The sequence below is a fragment of the Pimephales promelas genome, chromosome 15, assembly GCF_988280905.1.
Source record: "Pimephales promelas chromosome 15, fPimPro1.hap1.1, whole genome shotgun sequence".
NCBI classification, from domain to species: Eukaryota; Metazoa; Chordata; class Actinopteri; order Cypriniformes; family Leuciscidae; genus Pimephales; species Pimephales promelas.
Window position 1 is genome coordinate 22,861,662 of NC_142783.1, and position 18,713 is coordinate 22,880,374.

Consider the following 18,713-nt stretch of genomic DNA (forward strand, 5'->3'; position numbering starts at 1 on the left):
TGTTATGGGCAATTACTTATTTAGTTCTATTTAAAATGATGTTTCCATGCATACAAACATACCTAATTTAAAATATCAGTCAATCAAATGTCTTCTGCTGCTTCACCTAGGTTGTTAGGCAAAGGTTGTACCTGGATCCCTAAACTAAAGTGTGTGCAATGAGAAAGCCAGTGACTGATTGACTTTTGTTCAAGTGTTCTGCAGTTACTCTTCCGTCCTTGTCTCCTCTCCTTCTCTCCTTTCCCTTTGGTGATATCTTGAGTTGAGGCAAGCACGTTGGCGAGAGCAACAGCTCATAAACCACATATATTATAGCTCAGGAATGTTTATTATCAATAATATAATATTAAATTTAGCATTTAGACATTGTTGAATAATAGTAATCAGGCTTCAGTGCTCTGACTACCATTTGTCAACTGCTTGAAATTTGGACTGGATTTGAATTAGTAGCCTACACATAAAAGAGTTTACTGGCTTTCAGACTATATTGCTTTCACCGACTTCTTGTTCTCGCTTTAAGGTGTTCAGTCTGCCATGTGCCTGTACAATTTGAGTGTTTTTTTTTTTGTTTTTTTGTTTTTTTATGTATGGTTTTGTGTTTCGTTTATGATATACACTGTAAGAAGGGAGTGATTGGAGCTCTGGCAAGCAATAAGAACCACACAATAACCAACTTTACGCATTTTACGTTTTATATCCCTCTCTGTGTCTTCTTATTGCAATTATATGCCAATGTCCAGGTAGTCACAAGTTCTCTATGGTCTCATACAGGACACTAAGGGCTGCACGCTGGAGATGGCATCTGGCTCATTGGCATATAATGAAATTGCAACTGCTGCAGGATGCGCACGGGACGTTTGGCCAGAGAGAGAAAGAGACTGGGAAGACACGCAGGCTTTTTACACAGGTCAGCCAAGACCTGAGCAGGGATACCTGTCAGTGGGGTAAACAGGGCTTGAGAATGTAGTCATTTAGAGGAAGGACATGCGTTCTCCTGGAACGGGTTAGGACTCTAGATAAATCCGATTACATATGTGGATGTGGGTGGTGAGGTAATTATGACTCACTCATGCATAGAGAACTACTGTTGCTGATGACAGACACCCAGGCAGAGTCAGAGAGATTAATCCATCCATATTGTGTGGATTAATAAGTTGTTTAGAGACTGATTATTTTATTCATGGAATCTCTTTGCCAAAGCAGCACTAACAGGAATCCCACTGTGTGCGCCTCTCCATTTCGCTCGGCATTCTCATCAAATTCATCATCTGTTTGTCATCCATCAGATCACCCATTCAATGGCCACACCGATGTCCCAAAATATTGCAATCTGGAATCCAAAAAGAGATTGGCCTCCAGTTGTGTTGTTTGTCACAGCTGTAAGTGCCCCAGATCGGGCGTATTTTAATGGCAAATTAATGCATTTTTAATTAGTGGCACATTCAGACTTTCTAGTACAGCTTCATGAGCTCTACAGTAATTATCTCTTCATTGATCTTATGACTCAGAAACATAGTCTCATAATGTGACACCTCTAATTACCCATAAATGGTACAAAACTGTAGACTACACAGCTGATCCGCTGGCATCGACCCCGTAGACCTCTGCAATAAAGTTAAAGAGCTGATACACCCAAAAGTGAAAATTCAATTACTCTGTCACCTCATTTCTAAACCAGTATGAATTTCTTTCTTAGAAACACAAAAGAAGAAATTTTATAACCTCCTTTTGTCCGTATAATAAAAAGTCGATGAACTTCTTTTGTGTTCCAAAGATGGAGGAAAGTGATACAGGTTTGGAATGACAAGAGGGTGAGTGAATGATGACAATTTTCATTTTGGAGCTAACAATCCCATTGAAATGGAAAGGATGCATTACTGAGCTGACTTGTACTAAATGGAGAAGAAGAACAGTGATTAACAGAGTAGTCTTGGATGTAACGGTTATAAGCGTTTACTGAAAGCTTTATAGTATCGAGTCCACCCTCCTCACTCACAGTATGCATGGTAGGAGAATTAAATGACTATCAGAACTGTGTGGAAAAAATGTAAGCAGTTAGCAGCCTGTTAATGTTGGCTTGACTCTTTCATTAAGTGGCACGCCACGGCATCACTGGCGCATGACCGAAGCTATTTCACGGCGGTGCGTATCAAAGAATGAAGAAATACCTTTTTCATGGCTCCTCTGATATAAGCCCGAAACAGTGAAGCGCCGGGGCTTGTGTTTGCAATTCAATTTATGGTCATGTTTCCCGGCACACACTCTCATTTGCATCATTGATTTTTTTTTATATATATACATTTAGTAACTTTTCAGTTATGAACTGTTTTAGCATTCAGACCTTTTGCTTCCTGGAGCGGGTGGGAGACGAGATGGATTTGATTTTATTTTTATGAGATTATTCCGTGCTGTCAGTAGTACGTCTTGCAGTTGGTATCATTAATCAGAGCTGATGTGATTGTTGGACCCCTTGGAAAACACCTTCTGCTATTTTCTAAAAGATTGCATGCACTTCCATGTTCCTTTCATTCACGTCCGTTTTTGCTTCAGTGTCCGTCCAATTTTTGCTTGTCATTTCTCTATTTTTTTCCCCGCCTTCCACCCCACCTTTTCATGTTTCCTTCACCTCAGACTCTGTCTCAGTCGCCCTGTTTCTTTGTCATTCCCAGGACAAAGAGATGGATCTGGAGCAGGTTCACCAGCGTTTGAGTGGGCTGATGGAGGACGATCTGGTGCACAAGCAGCTGCCAGGTCAGTCTCTGGAGATCTCTGCCCTGGACATGGGCAGCATGCGTCCACAGCAGAGCTCCCAGGAAGCCATGAGAGATTTCCCCCGTGGGGGCCTGTCCGTGACTTCGTTCCTCCAAGAGGGTCCTGGGGTCGGCCGCGTGCCCGGACGGAGCCTCCCCCTCCCTCTCAGCAGTTCCACTCTGCCGCCCTCCATGCGCTGCAAACACCGGGCGCCCAACGGAGGCCTTTTCCGCCAGAGCCCCGTAAAGACACCTATGCCCATCTCTTACCAGGCAGTACCCGTGGGACCCATCCCAGAAGCCATTGATCCAAGCCATGGGACCTCTATTTGAGCCAACCTGTCAGAGCGTTCTAAAGACTGCCAACCAGCCAATCACAAAAACTGAGTTTGGACCAGGTCTGGTTGCATTTATATAATTACATACATACATACATACATACAGATATCTCTTTTTTCAGTACAGATACATATGACTGTGAGATGCTGAATTTCCTTGCCTGTACATATTTGTATATAATGAGAGACAGCAGTGAAGTCAAAGTGTATTTTGAATATTCATGATTTTTTGAAGTTGAGTTGAGTAATTACATAAAATACAGACTGTTTGAATGGCTTTGTAAATTTTGTTCTAAAATAAAATTGAGAATTCCTTGTGGATGTTTTCTAAGTGCCATGTTTAAAGTTTTCTTTTTTTTTAATTTAAAGTAGAAAAGATGGGGTGAAAACAAAAACAGTCTGTAAATATTTTAATTGTGCAAGTCTTTGTTTAATATAAAGGAAGCTTTAAAGGGATAATCCACTTTTTTGGAAATAGGCTCATTTTACCACTCCCCCAGAGTTAAACAGTTGTGTTTTACCGTTTTCGAATGTATTCAGACGATTTTTTTTTTATATATTTAGAAGAATATCAGTAACCAGACAGTTTCTGGTTGCATTGACTTCCATAGTATATTTTTTTTCCTACTATGGAAATCAATGAAACCAGAAACTGTCTGGTTACTGATATTCTTCTAAATATCAGAAAATCGCCTGAATGGATTTAAAAACGGTAAAACTCCACTGTTTAACTCTGGGGGAGTGGTAAAATGAGCCTATTTCCAAAAAAAATGGAGTATCCCTTTATGGAAAAGGCTAATAGGTCCTTTTACTCACCTGTTCATAATCACATCGTTATCTTCTGGGCGCAGCTGATTGGTTCCTGCCGTATCAGTAGTCAATGAGCTCGCTGCTTCAACCTTCAAATTCTTGGGTAGCATTTGGCTTAGCAGTGCACTGCGCTTTCAGAAACCCTCCACATTCCACAGTTACACTTGTATAGATCTGCTATGGGTAATTCATGTTCGCTATATTCAGACTGCGCGATTTTATCCCCGATTTTGGCTCGCCGACAGGTTAAGAAATCGCAGACAAATTCCCAAAATCCCTGGCAAATCGCTGCTCGTTCCCGTGATTGATAATCAAGCTGAGTGAATGAGCAAAGATGCGATCTAAGAGAATCGCAGGCAAGTCACCGACACCTGTGAGATACTGTATTTGGCATGCTAAATATCTGGATCTGTCAGCAATTCAAAATCCTGCCGTGTGAAAAGTGTTCTGACAGAAAACTTCATCGGTGATAACTGACAGCCAATGAGAGAGTAAGATACAGGACAGCAAGATGTTTGGGGAGGAGTTAGACCAGAATATCAGTATTTTAGTAGATATATTTCCAATTATATCAAACAGAAACAAAGTAGCCTACACATTTGCTTGGCTAGCAGCACATTGCAAAATATTTTTTTTTACCCCAACTCTCTTTGCAGAACACACAATCCTTGCTCTCGTTTCCCCAACCATTTCCTCCAGCATAATCTGTTTTTCTTTTCTCCTTTTCACTGCAAATCAGTGCACGGACAATTGGGATCGCAAGCTTCTTGCAGGCTATAATTTTTAATTACAATTTGAGTCTCGCACGAGAATTCCGTATGCGTGATCTTGCGTTATTTCCTTATCACTTCTCGCGTGTGTTGTGAAACGTAGTTTGCAGACCAGGCAGAAGTTGTCGGCGATACTTTCTTTTGTAAAGTCATGCAATGTGAAACCTCCTGTTGCCTTCCATGGAAGTCAATGAGACCAGAAACTGTCTGGTTACTGATATTCTTCTAAATATCAGAAAATCGGCTGAATGGATTCGAAAACGGTAAAACACAACTGTTTAACTCTGGGGGAGTTGTAATATGAGCCTATTTCCAAAAAAAGGTGGAGTATCCCTTTAAACGTAAATGTATGTATCAATCAACATTAACCTGAGATATTATTTCCTGATACCCAATGCCTAATCAATAAATAATATATTTTTACTACAGAGTGCAGTTCTTAGCTGTCAATAAAACAAACATTTTGTGTGTTTTTATATCTTGTATATTAAGGAACAGTCATAAAAGATAAAGTGTTTTCTTGAGGTGTTGAGCAGTGCCCCCAGGCTTCATCTTCAAAATAATGTTCCTTCTATTTCAGATACTCATAATGATCAACAACTGACATTCCCCTGCAGAGCAAATCAATGAAAGCATTAATTATAATGTTTGTTTTCAGATCAACTTTACATGACTATTGATTTTTATGATCCTCTTGGTGTGTCCTTACTAGTCAAAGCCAAGTGTTGCTTCTTATTTCCACGAATGAACATAACCAATCAGCAGATCTGAACTCCTCTCTTTGTCACCAAAACGAAATATCACATCACCGCAGGTTTTACATTCACACCTTTGCAGGTCTCTCAGTATGTTGAAAGGATGCCACTTGACTATTTGACACACCATTCTCCAAAGTCAAGCAAAATAAAAAGGTCACAGTAGTGCCCATAGTCCCTGAGGCTACATGAACACACCTGATTTGGAGTACTCAAGCTCTTGAGTTGTTTGTCAGGTGAACAGACTGGCAGAGCCCTCTCCGCCACTCCTGCCTGCTGTGTCAATAAGATCTAGGACATCATGTGGATGCATAGCTGACCCTGCAAGGGCAAGAGACATTAGTATCATAATGTGTCAAATGTCATACATTTCAACACACTAACACTTTAAACTCGATATACTATATATAAAGTGATGCGGTTGACTGTGTGTGTCTGTTGAAAGAATTTTTTTTTTAGTTTAGCTTGTGGTTTCACTGACATTTGTCCATGTCTGTGTGATCTCAAGCTTTTAAATCATGAGAGGATATATTTAAAATCAGAGTTCAAGCACGCATGAAATACTAAAAGCCCAGAACAAAATGCTGACATTTTTATGCTATGCATAATTTGTAAGAAGATGCCATTTCACAGCATGTTTCGGAAGTGTTTGGCTGACTTCTTGCTTAATATGATCTAAAAAATTTAAGACTGTCATATTTACATTTGATCACAAGGCCAAATATATATATATGAAGAGTTCAGATGCAAAAGCCTCTAAATGCCAATTGAAATTTTCTTCTTTAATGATGATTTTTATCAAACTTGTATATTTAAGTTTACTAATTTCACTTAAATAACAATTAATAGGTAATTATCATTGCCATTTAAGTGAAATCACTGAACTTAAATATACAAGTTTGATAAAAAATGATCATTCTAGAAGAAAATTTCAAATGGCTCTTAGAGGCTTTTGCATCTGAACTCTTCATATATATATATATGTTAAATCAATGTTAAATTGAGTCATACAACATACAAATGGTGGTTAATTTATTTCAGTGTGAGGAAGGTTAAAAATATATGGATGGATGGATGGATGGACTAATAAACAGGAACAAAAAGACAAGTGCAAGGCATCTGTTTTGAATGCAAATGTTAATCATATCTATCTCAACTGAATTATGAAAGCTCTGAGTCCAAGGCTCAACAGTGAATAGAAGGTAATTGCTCTGAAGACACTTTCAGATTGAGAATGCCTTTGCATCATTAGCGCATTCATAAATAGACTGCAAATGTTTTATTAATATCCCATTTTCTGAAGAAATGATTGGCACGTTTGTCTGAGAAAAAAATATTTGGTAATTGTATAAGCAGTGTGGCTCTGATATGCAAAACAGTGAGTCCTAATTATAGCAGCAAAGTATGAACACAACACAGCGGTTAAAGATGATACTGATCCTTTTGAGTCTCGTTAAAATGAAGCTATTAGTCATATAAATGAGTGCGAGACAAGCTGCAGAAATAGGGGGAAAAAACACAGAGCTCCCCTCACACAAATCATTCAAGATTCAGTAGCGGTAGATGCCAGTAGACATCAAACCAAGACAAAAGGATAATAGAAACCCTAAATCAGTAAACAAGTCAGGATGAAAAATATTTTACACCTGATTTTGGGACTTCCACCCGTGACACAACGGGCTTTAGTAGTGCAGACGGCAAATGACAAGCCCCTCGCCTTATCTACTGTAGCACACAAACTAGCACCCTAACCTTGAGAAGTCATTTTGCTAGATCAATATTTGCCAGGCGGAGAGATTGAGAAGCAGGCGGAATACTGTGGCTTAGAAGAGATGGAGGGAATATCAATGCCCACAGGTGAGAGGTGGAGAAAGCAAGAAATATGGCGGCTGTCAGATCAGATTTTTTTGAAACTCCATCAAGTCTCAAGTGCTGCTGGAAAATCTTGCAATGTGTGTGTTTTGTAAACTGCAAATAACTTTTTGGAGGCATTATTTAAAACAGTTGCACTGGTCAGCATGCACTGATACACATCCCATGAACACAATACATAATACAGAAGTGTTAGTTATTTAATGAATGTGTAGAACAAACCATGTGGAGAAAAAAAAGATTGTGAAGTTTTTCAGCATATTTTTTTCTTCTTCCTTTTTCAGTCCAATACAACCATTCTTCACTAACCCAGAGACGGTAGGCGAGTATTGTGTAAGCATATGTGTATCAAAGGTTGGTGTGAAGAGCCTTTATAACACTAGATACTTGCGTGTTAAACGTCTAACAGAATCATACAAAAACAAAAAACAGTAATCCCACTCCCCTTCTGTAATCAACTGTTGGCATCTGACAACTAATCAGAGCAGCGTAACAGCATCCCTATGACAACAGGGGACTTTCTGGTCCTAGCATAGAGGTGATGACATATCTCAGGTAGCTCATTTGTTCTGCCAAGTGCCATTAGCCAAATAAGTGTTAGAAAAGCTGTGTCAGTGGCCTCATAAAATTGTCAGATCGGAAGAAATGGAAAGTTGGCCGTGAAAACTGTGCATTTTAATATAACTGGACAGAAATTATGCATTTATTCTCCCCAACAGCAGGACCAAACCTTATACCCTAAATGAGATGCTGGTGGTTTTTAAAAGTAGTAAAGTGTCACTATGAATGGAAGCAGAGAGGTAATAAAATAAAACAGAATACACAGAATCATTTCAAACAGTATTATGGTCGTGTGGAGTCTCTTGACCTTCAGCTTGGGGGTCATTCCCATGTTCACAGGGTCCTGTGTGGGAACAGACTGAAAGTAGAGCAGTCAGAAAGATAGATAGCAGATGGAAGTGCAAAGAAAGAGATACACAGAAACAACATATATACATAATTAAAAATAAATACTTAAAGTAATATAACTGAAGTAACTGAAATGAAGAGTCCAATTAAACAACAAATAAAGAGCTTGAGAGATTTATAATGGACGTAAATGCTACGTGGGATCTCAATATCTCAGCTCTGGAAGGGTCTAGAGCCTCCATTTTTGCACTCAGGTCTAAGTCCCAAGGCCCTTTATCAGAATCCAGAGTTTCAAGAAGATTGGAGAAACGTATTTTTTCGCACAAAAAAAAAAAAAAAGAAAGGGGTACCATTGTCGTTTTTTTCGGGTCGAAATTTTGAGTTGCTCTGATTTTCTTGAAACTCTGGATTCTGATAGAGGGCCTCGAGACTTAGACCTGAGTGCAAAAATGGAGTCTCTAGACCCTTCCAGAGCTGAGATATTCTATCCATCTATCAGAATCCAGAGTTTTGGGAAGATTGGGGAAACTTAATTTTTCGCCCGAAAAAAAAAAAAAAAAAAAACGTAAGGGGTACCACTGTCGGTTTTTTTTTCGGGCAGAATTTTTGAGTTTCGATATCTCAGCTCTGGAAGGGGCTAGAGCCTCCATTTTTGCACTCAGGTCTAAGTCTCATTGCCCTCTGTCAGAATCCAGAGTTTTGATTCAGAGTTTTGATTCCTCCCTTTATCAGAATCCAGAGTTTTGAGAAGATTGGAGAAACTTAATTTTTCACCCGAAAGAAAAAAACGTAAGGGGTACCACTGTCGTTTTTTTTTTTTCGGGCCGAATTTTTGAGTTTCGATATCTCAGCTCTGGAAGGAGCTAGAGCCTCCATTTTTGCACTCAGGTCTAAGTCTCATGGCCCTCTATCAGAATCCAGAGTTTTGGGAAGATTGGAGAAACTTAATTTTTCGCCTGAAAAAAAAAACGTAAGGGGTACCACTGTCGTTTTTTTTTTCGGGCCGAATTTTTGAGTTTCGATATCTCAGCTCTGGAAGGGGCTAGAGCCTCCATTTTTGCACTCAGGTCTAAGTCTCATGGCCCTCTATCAGAATCCAGAGTTTTGAGACGATTGGAGAAACGTAATTTTTCACCCGAAAGAAAAAAACGTAAGGGGTACCACTGTCGTTTTTTTTTTTTTCGGGCCGAATTTTTGAGTTTCGATATCTCAGCTCTGGAAGGGGCTAGAGCCTCCATTTTTGCACTCAGGTCTAAGTCTCATGGCCCTCTATCAGAATCCAGAGTTTTGAGAAGATTGGAGAAACTTAATTTTTCACCCGAAAGAAAAAAACGTAAGGGGTATCACTGTCGTTTTTTTTTTCGGGCCGAATTTTTGAGTTTCGATATCTCAGCTCTGGAAGGAGCTAGAGCCTCCATTTTTGCACTCAGGTCTAAGTCTCATGGCCCTCTATCAGAATCCAGAGTTTTGGGAAGGTTGGAGAAACTTAATTTTTCGCCTGAAAAAAAAAACGTAAGGGGTACCACTGTCGTTTTTTTTTCGGGCCGAATTTTTGAGTTTCAATATCTCAGCTCTGGAAGGGGCTAGAGCCTCCATTTTTGCACTCAGGTCTAAGTCTAATTGCCCTCTATCAGAATCCAGAGTTTTGGGAAGATTGGAGAAACTTAATTTTTCGCCCGAAAAAAAAAAAACGTAAGGGGTACCACTGTCGTTTTTTTTTTTCGGGCCGAATTTTTGAGTTTCGATATCTCAGCTCTGGAAGGGGCTAGAGCCTCCATTTTTGCACTCAGGTCTAAGTCTCATGGCCCTCTATCAGAATCCAGAGTTTTGGGAAGATTGGAGAAACTTAATTTTTCGCCTGAAAAAAAAAACGTAAGGGGTACCACTGTCGTTTTTTTTTTCGGGCCGAATTTTTGAGTTTCGATATCTCAGCTCTGGAAGGGGCTAGAGCCTCCATTTTTGCACTCAGGTCTAAGTCTCATGGCCCTCTATCAGAATCCAGAGTTTTGAGACGATTGGAGAAACGTAATTTTTCACCCGAAAGAAAAAAACGTAAGGGGTACCACTGTCGTTTTTTTTTTTTCGGGCCGAATTTTTGAGTTTCGATATCTCAGCTCTGGAAGGGGCTAGAGCCTCCATTTTTGCACTCAGGTCTAAGTCTCATGGCCCTCTATCAGAATCCAGAGTTTTGAGAAGATTGGAGAAACTTAATTTTTCACCCGAAAGAAAAAAACGTAAGGGGTATCACTGTCGTTTTTTTTTTCGGGCCGAATTTTTGAGTTTCGATATCTCAGCTCTGGAAGGAGCTAGAGCCTCCATTTTTGCACTCAGGTCTAAGTCTCATGGCCCTCTATCAGAATCCAGAGTTTTGGGAAGGTTGGAGAAACTTAATTTTTCGCCTGAAAAAAAAAACGTAAGGGGTACCACTGTCGTTTTTTTTTCGGGCCGAATTTTTGAGTTTCAATATCTCAGCTCTGGAAGGGGCTAGAGCCTCCATTTTTGCACTCAGGTCTAAGTCTAATTGCCCTCTATCAGAATCCAGAGTTTTGGGAAGATTGGAGAAACTTAATTTTTCGCCCGAAAAAAAAAAAACGTAAGGGGTACCACTGTCGTTTTTTTTTTTTCGGGCCGAATTTTTGAGTTTCGATATCTCAGCTCTGGAAGGGGCTAGAGCCTCCATTTTTGCACTCGGGTCTAAGTCTCATGGCCCTCTATCAGAATCCAGAGTTTTGAGAAGATTGGAGAAAATAAATTTTTCGCCTGAAAAAAAAAACGTAAGGGGTACCACTGTCGTTTTTTTTTTCGGGCCGAATTTTTGAGTTTCAATATCTCAGCTCTGGAAGGGGCTAGAGCCTCCATTTTTGCACTCAGGTCTAAGTCTCATTGCCCTCTATCAGAATCCAGAGTTTTGAGAAGATTGGAGAAACTTAATTTTTCGCCCGAAAAAAAAAAAACGTAAGGGGTACCACTGTCGTTTTTTTTTTTGGGCCGAATTTTTGAGTTTCGATATCTCAGCTCTGGAAGGGGCTAGAGCCTCCATTTTTGCACTCGGGTCTAAGTCTCATGGCCCTCTATCAGAATCCAGAGTTTTGAAAAGATTGGAGAAACGTAATTTTTCACCCAGAAGAAAAAAAAGTAAGGGGTACCACTGTCGTTTTTTTTTTCGGGCCGAATTTTTGAGTTTCGATATCTCAGCTCTGGAAGGGGCTAGAGCCTCCATTTTTTTACTCAGGTCTAAGTCTAATGGCCCTCTATCAGAATCCAGAGGTTTGGGAAGATTGGAGAAACTTAATTTTTCACCCGAAAGAAAAAAACGTAAGGGGTACCACTGTCATTTTTTTTTTTTCGAGCCGAATTTTTGAGTTTCGATATCTCAGCTCTGGAAGGGGCTAGAGCCTCCATTTTTGCACTCAGGTCTAAGTCTCATGGCCCTCTATCAGAATCCAGAGTTTTGGGAAGATTGGAGAAAATTAATTTTTCGCCTGAAAAAAAAAAACGTAAGGGGTACCACTGTAGTTTTTTTTTCGGGCCGAATTTTTGAGTTTCAATATCTCAGCTCTGGAAGGGGCTAGAGCCTCCATTTTTGCACTCAGGTCTAAGTCTCATGGCCCTCTATCAGAATCCAGAGTTTTGGGAAGATTGAAGAAACTTAATTTTTCGCCCAAAAAAAAAAAACGTAAGGGGTACCACTGTCGTTTTTTTTTTCGGGCCGAATTTTTGAGTTTCAATATCTCAGCTCTGGAAGGGGCTAGAGCCTCCATTTTTGCACTCGGGTCTAAGTCTCATGGCCCTCTATCAGAATCCAGAGTTTTGAGAAGATTGGAGAAAATAAATTTTTCGCCTGAAAAAAAAAACGTAAGGGGTACCACTGTCGTTTTTTTTTTCGGGCCGAATTTTTGAGTTTCAATATCTCAGCTCTGGAAGGGGCTAGAGCCTCCATTTTTGCACTCAGGTCTAAGTCTCATGGCCCTCTATCAGAATCCAGAGTTTTGGGAAGATTGAAGAAACTTAATTTTTCGCCCAAAAAAAAAAACCGTAAGGGGTACCACTGTCGTTTTTTTTTTTTCGGGCCGAATTTTTGAGTTTCAATATCTCAGCTCTGGAAGGGGCTAGAGCCTCCATTTTTGCACTCAGGTCTAAGTCTCATGGCCCTCTATCAGAATCCAGAGTTTTGGGAAGATTGGAGAAACTTAATTTTTCGCCCAAAAAAAAACAAAAAACGTAAGGGGTACCACTGTCGTTTTTTTTTTTTTCGGGCCGAATTTTTGAGTTTCAATATCTCAGCTCTGGAAGGGGCTAGAGCCTCCATTTTTGCACTCAGGTCTAAGTCTCATGGCCCTCTATCATAATCCAGAGTTTTGGGAAGATTGGAGAAAATTAATTTTTCGCCTGAAAAAAAAAACGTAAGGGGTACCACTGTCGTTTTTTTTTCGGGCCGAATTTTTGAGTTTCAATATCTCAGCTCTGGAAGGGGCTAGAGCCTCCATTTTTGCACTCAGGTCTAAGTCTCATGGCCCTCTATCAGTATCCAGAGTTTTGAGAAGATTGGAGAAACTTAATTTTTCACCCGAAAGAAAAAAAGTAAGGGGTACCACTGTCGTTTTTTTTTTTCGGGCCGAATTTTTGAGTTTCGATATCTCAGCTCTGGAAGGGGCTAGAGCCTCCATTTTTTTACTCAGGTCTAAGTCTCATGGCCCTCTATCATAATCCAGAGTTTTGAGAAGATTGGAGAAACTTAATTTTTCGCCCGAAAAAAAAAAAACGTAAGGGGTACCACTGTCGTTTTTTTTTTCGGGCCGAATTTTTGAGTTTCGATATCTCAGCTCTGGAAGGGGCTAGAGCCTCCATTTTTGCACTCAGGTCTAAGTCTCATGTTCCTCTATCAGAATCCAGAGTTTTGAGACGATTGGAGAAACGTAATTTTTCACCTGAAAGAAAAAAAACGTAAGGGGTACCACTGTCGTTTTTTTTTTTTCGGGCCGAATTTTTGAGTTTCAATATCTCAGCTCTGGAAGGGGCTAGGAGCCTCCATTTTTGCACTCAGGTCTCATGGCCCTCTATCAGAATCCAGAGTTTTGGGAAGATTGAAGAAACTTAATTTTTCGCCCAAAAAAATACAAAAAAACGTAAGGGGTACCACTGTCGTTTTTTTTTTTTCGGGCCGAATTTTTGAGTTTCAATATCTCAGCTCTGGAAGGGGCTAGAGCCTCCATTTTTGCACTCAGGTCTAAGTCTCATGGCCCTCTATCATAATCCAGAGTTTTGGGAAGATTGGAGAAACTTAATTTTTCGCCTGAAAAAAAAAACGTAAGGGGTACCACTGTAGTTTTTTTTTCGGGCCGAATTTTTGAGTTTCAATATCTCAGCTCTGGAAGGGGCTAGAGCCTCCATTTTTGCACTCAGGACTAAGTCTCATGGCCCTCTATCAGAATCCAGAGTTTTGGGAAGATTTAAGAAACTTAATTTTTCGCCCAAAAAAAAAACAAAAAACGTAAGGGGTACAACTGTCGTTTTTTTTTTTCGGGCCGAATTTTTGAGTTTCAATATCTCAGCTCTGGAAGGGGCTAGAGTCTCCATTTTTGCACTCAGGTCTAAGTCTCATGGCCCTCTATCAGAATCCAGAGTTTTGGGAAGATTGGAGAAACTTAATTTTTCGCCTGAAAAAAAAAACGTAAGGGGTACCACTGTCGTTTTTTTTTTTCGGGCCGAATTTTTGAGTTTCAATATCTCAGCTCTGGAAGGGGCTAGAGCCTCCATTTTTGCACTCAGGTCTAAGTCTCATGGCCCTCTATCAGAATCCAGAGTTTTGGGAAGATTGAAGAAACTTAATTTTTCGCCCAAAAAAAAAAACAAAAAACGTAAGGGGTACCACTGTCGTTTTTTTTTTTCGGGCCGAATTTTTGAGTTTCAATATCTCAGCTCTGGAAGGGGCTAGAGCCTCCATTTTTGCACTCAGGTCTAAGTCTCATGGCCCTCTATCAGAATCCAGAGTTTTGGGAAGATTGGAGAAAATTAATTTTTCGCCTGAAAAAAAAAACGTAAGGGGTACCACTGTCGTTTTTTTTTTTCGGGCCGAATTTTTGAGTTTCAATATCTCAGCTCTGGAAGGGGCTAGAGCCTCCATTTTTGCACTCAGGTCTAAGTCTCATGGCCCTCTTTCAGAATCCAGAGTTTTGGGAAGATTGGAGAAAATTAATTTTTCGCCTGAAAAAAAAAAACGTAAGGGGTACCACTGTCGTTTTTTTTTTCGGGCCGAATTTTTGAGTTTCAATATCTCAGCTCTGGAAGGGGCTAGAGCCTCCATTTTTGCACTCAGGTCTAAGTCTCATGGCCCTCTATCAGAATCCAGAGTTTTGGGAAGATTGAAGAAACTTAATTTTTCGCCCAAAAAAAAACAAAAAACGTAAGGGGTACCACTGTCGTTTTTTTTTTTTCGGGCCGAATTTTTGAGTTTCGATATCTCAGCTCTGGAAGGGGCTAGAGCCTCCATTTTTTTACTCAGGTCTAAGTCTCATGGCCCTCTATCATAATCCAGAGTTTTGAGAAGATTGGAGAAACTTAATTTTTCGCCCGAAAAAAAAAAAACGTAAGGGGTACCACTGTCGTTTTTTTTTTCGGGCCGAATTTTTGAGTTTCGATATCTCAGCTCTGGAAGGGGCTAGAGCCTCCATTTTTGCACTCAGGTCTAAGTCTCATGTTCCTCTATCAGAATCCAGAGTTTTGAGACGATTGGAGAAACGTAATTTTTCACCTGAAAGAAAAAAACGTAAGGGGTACCACTGTCGTTTTTTTTTTCGGGCCGAATTTTTGAGTTTCGATATCTCAGCTCTGGAAGGGGCTAGAGCCTCCATTTTTGCACTCAGATCTAAGTCTCATGGCCCTCTATCAGAATCCAGAGTTTTGGGAAGATTGAAGAAACTTAATTTTTCGCCCAAAAAAAAAAAAACGTAAGGGGTACCACTGTCGTTTTTTTTTTTTCGGGCCGAATTTTTGAGTTTCAATATCTCAGCTCTGGAAGGGGCTAGAGCCTCCATTTTTGCACTCAGGTCTAAGTCTCATGGCCCTCTATCAGAATCCAGAGTTTTGGGAAGATTGAAGAAACTTAATTTTTCGCCCAAAAAAATACAAAAAAACGTAAGGGGTACCACTGTCGTTTTTTTTTTTCGGGCCGAATTTTTGAGTTTCAATATCTCAGCTCTGGAAGGGGCTAGAGCCTCCATTTTTGCACTCAGGTCTAAGTCTCATGGCCCTCTATCATAATCCAGAGTTTTGGGAAGATTGGAGAAACTTAATTTTTCGCCTGAAAAAAAAAACGTAAGGGGTACCACTGTAGTTTTTTTTTCGGGCCGAATTTTTGAGTTTCAATATCTCAGCTCTGGAAGGGGCTAGAGCCTCCATTTTTGCACTCAGGTCTAAGTCTCATGGCCCTCTATCAGAATCCAGAGTTTTGGGAAGATTGAAGAAACTTAATTTTTCGCCCAAAAAAAAAAACAAAAAACGTAAGGGGTACCACTGTCGTTTTTTTTTTCGGGCCGAATTTTTGAGTTTCAATATCTCAGCTCTGGAAGGGGCTAGAGCCTCCATTTTTGCACTCAGGTCTAAGTCTCATGGCCCTCTATCAGAATCCAGAGTTTTGGGAAGATTGAAGAAACTTAATTTTTCGCCCAAAAAAAAAAAAACGTAAGGGGTACCACTGTCGTTTTTTTTTTTTCGGGCCGAATTTTTGAGTTTCAATATCTCAGCTCTGGAAGGGGCTAGAGCCTCCATTTTTGCACTCAGGTCTAAGTCTCATGGCCCTCTATCAGAATCCAGAGTTTTGGGAAGATTGAAGAAACTTAATTTTTCGCCCAAAAAAATACAAAAAAACGTAAGGGGTACCACTGTCGTTTTTTTTTTTCGGGCCGAATTTTTGAGTTTCAATATCTCAGCTCTGGAAGGGGCTAGAGCCTCCATTTTTGCACTCAGGTCTAAGTCTCATGGCCCTCTATCATAATCCAGAGTTTTGGGAAGATTGGAGAAACTTAATTTTTCGCCTGAAAAAAAAAACGTAAGGGGTACCACTGTAGTTTTTTTTTCGGGCCGAATTTTTGAGTTTCAATATCTCAGCTCTGGAAGGGGCTAGAGCCTCCATTTTTGCACTCAGGTCTAAGTCTCATGGCCCTCTATCAGAATCCAGAGTTTTGGGAAGATTGAAGAAACTTAATTTTTCGCCCAAAAAAAAAAACAAAAAACGTAAGGGGTACCACTGTCGTTTTTTTTTTCGGGCCGAATTTTTGAGTTTCAATATCTCAGCTCTGGAAGGGGCTAGAGCCTCCATTTTTGCACTCAGGTCTAAGTCTCATGGCCCTCTATCAGAATCCAGAGTTTTGGGAAGATTGGAGAAAATTAATTTTTCGCCTGAAAAAAAAAACGTAAGGGGTACCACTGTCGTTTTTTTTTTTCGGGCCGAATTTTTGAGTTTCAATATCTCAGCTCTGGAAGGGGCTAGAGCCTCCATTTTTGCACTCAGGTCTAAGTCTCATGGCCCTCTATCAGAATCCAGAGTTTTGGGAAGATTGGAGAAAATTAATTTTTCGCCTGAAAAAAAAAAACGTAAGGGGTACCACTGTCGGTTTTTTTTCGGGCCGAATTTTTGAGTTTCAATATCTCAGCTCTGGAAGGGGCTAGAGACTCCATTTTTGCACTCAGGTCTAAGTCTCATGGCCCTCTATCATAATCCAGAGTTTTGGGAAGATTGGAGAAACTAAATTTTTCGCCTGAAAAAAAAAACGTAAGGGGTACCACTGTCGTTTTTTTTTCGGGCCGAATTTTTGAGTTTCAATATCTCAGCTCTGGAAGGGGCTAGAGCCTCCATTTTTGCACTCAGGTCTAAGTCTCATGGCCCTCTATCAGAATCCAGAGTTTTGGGAAGATTGAAGAAACTTAATTTTTCGCCCAAAAAAAAAACAAAAAACGTAAGGGGTACCACTGTCGTTTTTTTTTTTTCGGGCCGAATTTTTGAGTTTCAATATCTCAGCTCTGGAAGGGGCTAGAGCCTCCATTTTTGCACTCAGGTCTAAGTCTCATGGCCCTCTATCAGAATCCAGAGTTTTGGGAAGATTGGAGAAAATTAATTTTTCGCCTAAGGGGTACCACTTACAATGGAGGCTCTAGCCCCTTCCAGAGCTGAGATATTGAAACTCAAAAATTCGGCCCGAAAAAAAAAACGACAGTGGTACCCCTTACGTTTTTTTTTTCAGGCGAAAAATTAATTTTCTCCAATCTTCCCAAAACTCTGGATTCTGAAAGAGGGCCATGAGACTTAGACCTGAGTGCAAAAATGGAGGCTCTAGCCCCTTCCAGAGCTGAGATATTGAAACTCAAAAATTCGGCCCGAAAAAAAAAAACGACAGTGGTACCCCTTACGTTTTTTGTTTTTTTTTTTGGGCGAAAAATTAAGTTTCTTCAATCTTCCCAAAACTCTGGATTCTGATAGAGGGCCATGAGACTTAGACCTGAGTGCAAAAATGGAGGCTCTAGCCCCTTCCAGAGCTGAGATATTGAAACTCAAAAATTCGGCCCGAAAAAAAAACGACAGTGGTACCCCTTACGTTTTTTTTTTCAGGCGAAAAATTAATTTTCTCCAATCTTCCCAAAACTCTGGATTCTGATAGAGGGCCATGAGACTTAGACCTGAGTGCAAAAATGGAGGCTCTAGCCCCTTCCAGAGCTGAGATATTGAAACTCAAAAATTCGGCCCGAAAAAAAAAAAACGACAGTGGTACCCCTTACGTTTTTTGTTTTTTTTTTGGGCGAAAAATTAAGTTTCTCCAATCGATTGGAGAAACGTAATTTTTCACCTGAAAGAAAAAAACGTAAGGGGTACCACTGTCGTTTTTTTTTTTCGGGCCGAATTTTTGAGTTTCGATATCTCAGCTCTGGAAGGGGCTAGAGCCTCCATTTTTGCACTCAGGTCTAAGTCTCATGGCCCTCTATCAGAATCCAGAGTTTTGGGAAGATTGAAGAAACTTAATTTTTCGCCCAAAAAAAAAAAAACGTAAGGGGTACCACTGTCGTTTTTTTTTTTTCGGGCCGAATTTTTGAGTTTCAATATCTCAGCTCTGGAAGGGGCTAGAGCCTCCATTTTTGCACTCAGGTCTAAGTCTCATGGCCCTCTATCAGAATCCAGAGTTTTGGGAAGATTGAAGAAACTTAATTTTTCGCCCAAAAAAATACAAAAAAACGTAAGGGGTACCACTGTCGTTTTTTTTTTTTCGGGCCGAATTTTTGAGTTTCAATATCTCAGCTCTGGAAGGGGCTAGAGCCTCCATTTTTGCACTCAGGTCTAAGTCTCATGGCCCTCTATCATAATCCAGAGTTTTGGGAAGATTGGAGAAACTTAATTTTTCGCCTGAAAAAAAAAACGTAAGGGGTACCACTGTAGTTTTTTTTTCGGGCCGAATTTTTGAGTTTCAATATCTCAGCTCTGGAAGGGGCTAGAGCCTCCATTTTTGCACTCAGGTCTAAGTC

The 18,713-nt window shown here is 40.1% G+C and overlaps 1 protein-coding gene across 2 annotated transcripts in view; it reads left to right on the forward strand.

Moving 5' to 3' along the window:
- The window catches only part of grid1a (glutamate receptor, ionotropic, delta 1a), a 244,597-nt gene extending 241,190 nt beyond the window's left edge, over window positions 1-3,407 (forward strand). The window contains exons 16-17 of one of the 2 annotated variants that reach the window (XM_089120381.1): window positions 772-907; window positions 2,670-3,407. In XM_089120381.1, coding sequence (XP_088976507.1) covers window positions 772-907; window positions 2,670-3,058 — 525 coding nt within the window. In that variant the 3' untranslated portion in view covers window positions 3,059-3,407. The remainder of the gene's footprint in view (window positions 1-771; window positions 908-2,669) is intronic. The other variant, XM_039693055.2, reaches the window with a different exon arrangement.
- The last annotated feature ends 15,306 nt before the right edge of the window (window positions 3,408-18,713 follow it).